Source organism: Monodon monoceros, unplaced genomic scaffold (assembly GCF_005190385.1).
Source record: "Monodon monoceros isolate NGI ecotype Baffin Bay Population unplaced genomic scaffold, NGI_Narwhal_1 Super_Scaffold_19, whole genome shotgun sequence".
Lineage (NCBI taxonomy): Eukaryota > Metazoa > Chordata > Mammalia > Artiodactyla > Monodontidae > Monodon > Monodon monoceros.
In genome coordinates, this window is record NW_021703775.1 from 12409617 (window position 1) to 12415616 (window position 6000).

Sequence of the window (6000 nt, forward strand, 5' to 3'; positions counted from 1 at the left end):
GCTGTGAACATTTGTGAACAAGTCTCTTTGTAGACATACATATGTATCCTTAGTCTCGGGTAATTACGAGGTAGGATTGATAAGCTCTGTGGTAAGTGGTTTAACTTTATAAGAAAGTGTCATTTTATATCCTCACCAGCAGCGTAGGAGAGACCTAGGTCCTCCACATACTCAACACTTATGTTTCAGTCTTTACATTTTTAGACATTCTAATAGGGGTATAATGGAGTCATACTGTGGTTTAAGTTTGCATTTGTCTGATAACTAATGACCTTGACAGTCTTTTCAAGTCCTTTGCCAAGTATATGTATTGTGACTAATTTATTCCAGTCTGTGGCTTGCCATTTCATTTTCTTAATGGTGTCTTTCACAGGGTAGCAGATTTTAATTTTAAAGTTCAGCCTACCATTCTTTTCTTTTATGCTTATGCTTTTTGTTGAAAAGACTCTCTGTTTCCCCATTGAGTTATGGCCAAGGTCTCTTTTAAATTCTAAGTTATAAAATAAAAACTTTAAGAATGTTATGGGATTAAAAATTAATTCCATGAGTCCAGACTCAAGCATTTATCTGCACTTACTTTGGTACGACCTACCTATTAGCAGGTGAAACCCTCCATTCTAGGGCCTGCAGCATAGATTCTTCTAGTGAAGTATCTGTTTCCCTTTAGTGGGAAGTGACAAATGCCAACCCAGTTCATATTTTTGTTCAAGTACACTCCAGCTTATTTCTCAAGAAATATGAAGACATATTTAATTTATTTCATTTCTCAAAACTGGTTTTTATCATCGTTACAAAAGGAACATCAGGCACTGCGCTAAGTAGTTTGCCTGAATTACCTCATTTAAGCCTCAGAGCAGTCACACACGGCCCTGTTATCCTGTTTGCATGAAAATTTCCCAAATAACTAGTTTAATTTTATATTCAGAATTTAGCATAATTGACTTGGTTTTCTTCACTCAAAAAAAAAACAAAAAACAAAAAGAGGGCTTCCCTGGTGGCACAGTGGTTGAGAGTCCGCCTGCCGATGCAGGGGACACGGGTTCGCGCCCCGGTCCGGGAAGATGCCACATGCCGCGGAGCGGCTGGGCCCGTGAGCCATGGCCACTGAGCCTGCGCGTCCGGAGCCTGTACTCCGCAACGGGAGAGGCCACAACAGTGAGAGGCCAGCATACCACACACACACAAAAAATCCATGTCTTTTTATATCAAATACAAGAGGTTAGTGACTAGTAGAAAAAGTTACCCACTTACGAACACAAATGTGGGCTTCCCTGGTGGCGCAGTGGTTAAGAATCCACCTGCCGGTGCAGGGGACCCAGGCTTGAGCCCTGGTCCAGGAAGATCCCACATGCCACGTAGCAGCTAAGCCCGTGCAGCACAACTACTGAGCCTGCACTCTAGAGCCCGTGAGCCACAACTACTGAGCCCGCGTGCCACAACTACTGAAGCCCACGTGCCTAGAGCCCGTGCTCCGCAACAAGAGAAGCCACTGCAGTGAGAAGCCCGCACACCGCAACGAAGAGTAGCCCCCGCTCACAACTAGAGAAAGCCCGTGCACAGCAACTAAGACCCAACGCAGCCAAAAATAAATAAAATAAATAAATTAAAAAAAAATCTCTCTATGTTTAAATAGATCCACATATCAAAATAGATTTAAAGATAAGTAACACTTTTCTTTCTTTTCAGATCTTAACTGATGTAAGAGATCTCAAATTTCCACCACTATTTACTCAGAAATATCCTCGTGAGGTTGGTATTAATTCTCATCTTTTATTTTCTTTAGAATCTTACTTAGAACCTGAAGCGTCCTTAGCAGTCAGCTCATCAGTTTCCCCGTTTTACAGATGAGGAAGCCTAAGGCCTAGAGAGGAAAGGGACCTGATCCCAAGAACACACACCTTGTTAAAACCAAAGGCTGTGACTCGGTCCCAGGTCCTGGGCCCAGTGCTCTGTGCTCCAAGCTGCATGACACCCCATCTGGGAACTGTAGCAACCTTGCGTTTCGATAAGGCTGAACTCCTAGCTCACCCTCACAGCCGTAGAGTTGCCATTATGATCATGCCATTAATTTCTTTATCTTAGTGAATTTGGGAGAGATCTTAAAAACTGGCTTCTTTTTTAAAAAATGTCACTAATTTCCACTGATTCTGTGTGTTGGAGTTATGCCCCTCAGAGTGACATAGTCCAGAAGAGTGGGAAGGGAAAATTAAGCTGGTCTTGATGGTGAGAACTGTGTGTAATGAATTTTTGAAGTTTCTTTTTGCAGCTTTTGTTTATTTCATAATACGTCCACAAACATATCACTTTAAAATTTATGTGTTGATAAATCTTGAATTTTCTTAGTAAATTAAGTTTAGGTAAATTAGACTGTGTGGCTAGTCATCAAGTTGGAAAAAGTCTAATTGATCTTTCAGTATTATAACGAAGGGTTGCGTTAAAAATGAACTTTATAACAATATAGAGATATGCCGGCCTAAAGTGAAATATATTTTACAAAAACGATTCTGTTATGTATTTTGCAAAGTCGATGATTCAATCCCTGGGGGCGCTCATCAGAATCTGTGTTACATTAAAGGGGTTCAAAAAATCAGTAAAAAGGGCTAGGTACTGATCACTGGCATGGTTATTTTTTAATTGAAATCTTTGAGATAATTGTACATTCACATACAATTGTAAGATGAATTTATTTTAAAAGTCAGAGTATGCCTGCGTTTCAAAGATGTGACTGAAGACCTTTTATTATATGTTGGAAAACAACCAATTACCCCAAAATGGTCCATGTATATTTGGGGCAGGGGTTGGGCAAACTATGACCCACAGACCAAATCCAGCCTGCTGCCTATTTTGGTAATAAAGTTTTATGGGAACAGCCAGACCCACCTGTTTATATAGGGTCTGTGGCTGCTTTTGTGTTTCAGTAGCTGAGTGGAGAAGTTGTGTCAGAAACTGGCTCGCAAACTTAGTATAGCTATAGAAACATTTGGCTGACTTCTCAATTAGGCAGCTGGCTAGTGGCCCTTTTATTACAGAACAGTTTTTATCTTTCAGTATGTAATGGTGCAAGACATGCTCTCCCCATCCCCTACGGACCGGCCTGAAGCTGCAAACATTATTGAAAATGCTATATTCGAGGACTTGGAGTTTCCAGGAAAAACAGTTCTCAGACAGAGGTCTCGCTCCATGAGCTCATCAGGAACAAAACAGTCAAGACACTCCAGCAGCTCCCACAGCCCTTTGCCAAGCAATTAGCCTTAAGCTCTGCTCGCCTCCCTAACAGGTGACACGGAATAGCCCACTTCGAAGGATTGTTGATTTTTCCAAAATCGTGACCTTGAAAATTTCGTTCTTTACTCGATTTCATTTTGGACTACTTTTCGTAAATCAAAGTTAAACTGGATGTTGGAGCTCAGACCTTTGAGCCAACTCTTGATTTTTGCTCTGCTCAAGGAGAGGGCTGTCACTAAATCACACGTGGTCCTTTTCCTTCGTTGGTCTCTTGAAATCGGCCGGCCAAGCATCGTAGCCCTCACGTTTTGTCTAAGGAGGTGGAAGCAACCCCTAAAATGTATAGAGAGAATTATAAAATGGAAATATTTTTGTAGTACAGAAAAATGAAAGTCCCTACATGTAGTAACTATACTGTTCTAGAAATACACTTTCTAGAGAGAACAGTGGTGATTTTGAAACTGATTTCCAAAAAAGCTGACTCCATTTTTGTCCCTGGTGGGTAAAAGGAATCTGCATTATTTTGGAGGACATGTGGCACAAATTGTATAGTGGTTTATGTCCATAGCTAGTTTTCTAGTGACGTTTGTAGCATTAAATAACTTTATTCCTTAGATGGTTCTAGGGAGCGTTTAAGAGCTTTTTGTACTTTTACCTCCAGTAAAGGGAAAATGAAGCTTTTTGTGTAAATTGGTCAAAAGTTCTGGTTTGGGGAGGAAAAAAGCCGTAGTAAGAAATGAATCCTATATTACAACTAACTTCTTCAATTATGGACTTTTAAAATCTAACGAAATCTTAAGTGTCTTAAATATAATACTGTAGGTTGGTTTTTTTCCCAAAACTGACTGTAGATAACAGTTTAATCATCTAACTTGCTAACATGTTTTTATTTTCCACTGTAAATATGTTTATTTTTTATTTATAAAAATTCTGAACTCAATCCATTTGGGTTGGTGGTGTATAGAACGCACTTAAGTGTGTTAACTATTGTGACTTCTTTCAAGTCTAAATGATTTAATAAAACTTTAAAAAATGATTTATGGTTGATTGTTATTTTGGGGGGAACTAGCCCTGAAATGGTAGTTTTTCAGATTTATAAAATGGGATCATAGGTCTAAGAACAGTCATAACCCTACTCTCAAGAAAGCTTACTCCTAACCTGTTCTAAACAGGCATCTTCTCGTCATTTCCCAAGGACTTGACAGGACCAAGTCCTTTTCACAGTTCACTGGACTCATAATCCAGAGACATTAGCTCAGTTCCTACTCGGTGGCAGGGACATAAAGAACACCCTGCCCTAAAGGGAGACCTCGAAGAGCAAAGGCTTCGGCGATGCCAGTTGTGTTGGGATCACAGTATGTCTGACGTGTACCATGGGGAGGCGTGTGGCATGAGGGCACAAACCAGCTAGACACAACTTTTAAGGGTCAAATGCATGATTATTTCCATCTTACAGATACGTAATGTCTGACCCACAAAGTTTGAGCAGTTTTTAAGCTGGACACGCATGTCGCAGATCTTTGTGTGCTCTGTCCTCACTCTCACTTTGCGGTGAGTCTCTAACTTTGTCTTTCTTCCCCATCCTGCTTGGCTCCTGGCCAGCCCATCTCTCTTCTTCATCTCTTGGTCGGCCTGCTTCAGTTACCTTTTTCCTCTTCACCCCAGCGAGGGATCCTGTTGATTTCTTCCCAGTCTGCCCACTCAGTCCCAGCTGTGGACCCTTTGACCCTCACGACCACCCTGACAGCTAGCTATGAAAATGTTACAATAACGCCGTGATGGGTGTTATTATTGCCATTCTTCTTATGGTGAAAGTCGGGTCCAGAAAGGTGTAATTTGCCCAAGATCACAAAGCCAATCAGAGCAGAACTGGGATCAGATCCCAGGAATTCCAGTTCCTAGTCAGGGTTTTGTCTATTCCCTTGCACCAAGTTGTCTAAAGGTTTGCAAATATCTTACATGATATAATCAGGCCTTCTTTCATTTTAATTCTGCCTGTGCCTTTGCTGGCCACTAGGATGAAAGCAGCCATGGGAAGTTAAGGGGCTGGGCTAGCAGGACCTAGGAACTCCTCAGTGGTAGCCGGAATGGAGTCTCCTGTGTTCTCACCCAGAGCCCTTTCTCCCGACTCCAAACCCTACCTCCCTTCAAGTTGTTGCTTTTCTGGCATCTTTCCAAGTCCCCTCCCTCCACACTTGCCTCTTCCTTTAACACTTTGTATTTAATAACACTTAACCATTGTCAGTCCGCAGATACGCCTGTAACTGGTGCAAATCAATCTGCTAAATAGCTGAGGTCCCAGAGGGTAGGGACACACCTTCTTGTAAGCCCAGTAACATCTATCATAATGTCTGGTACTTGATTACGTATTTGTCGAATTGAATTTGGAAAACATAACGTGTAACTCACATAGCTGCAGCCCTCAGGAAATAGCCAAATAAGGAGGAAAAGAAATGCGCCGGTCGCTGCAATAAATATTTGGCAAAGTGAAGGAGAAAAGATGGCTGAACAATCCTGATGTTAAAAACAGATAAATTATTATGAACTTTCATCCAATCTTTAACCGTGGCCGCTTTTAAGTCTTTCGTCATTTACAGACAGTTCTGGGTGCACTCTGATGCTTTTGCAGAAATGTTCCTATAAAAGGGTTTCATCTTCAGGGAATTCATGGAAAAGACTGACAAGTACAGGTTTCTGGTAACTGACTCTGCTGCTGAACTGAATGGATAAGCATTTTCAGAACTCTAATGGAAAACTGATGAACTCATAAAAGTG

At 41.2% G+C, this 6000-nt stretch overlaps 1 protein-coding gene across 1 annotated transcript in view; it reads left to right on the forward strand.

The window, feature by feature from the left end:
• The window catches only part of EIF2AK3 (eukaryotic translation initiation factor 2 alpha kinase 3), a 68906-nt gene extending 64645 nt beyond the window's left edge, over window positions 1-4261 (forward strand). Inside the window, exons 16-17 of the mRNA XM_029231516.1 lie at window positions 1687-1749; window positions 3049-4261. Of these exons, the coding sequence (XP_029087349.1) occupies window positions 1687-1749; window positions 3049-3249 (264 nt within the window). The 3' untranslated portion in view covers window positions 3250-4261. The remainder of the gene's footprint in view (window positions 1-1686; window positions 1750-3048) is intronic.
• The last annotated feature ends 1739 nt before the right edge of the window (window positions 4262-6000 follow it).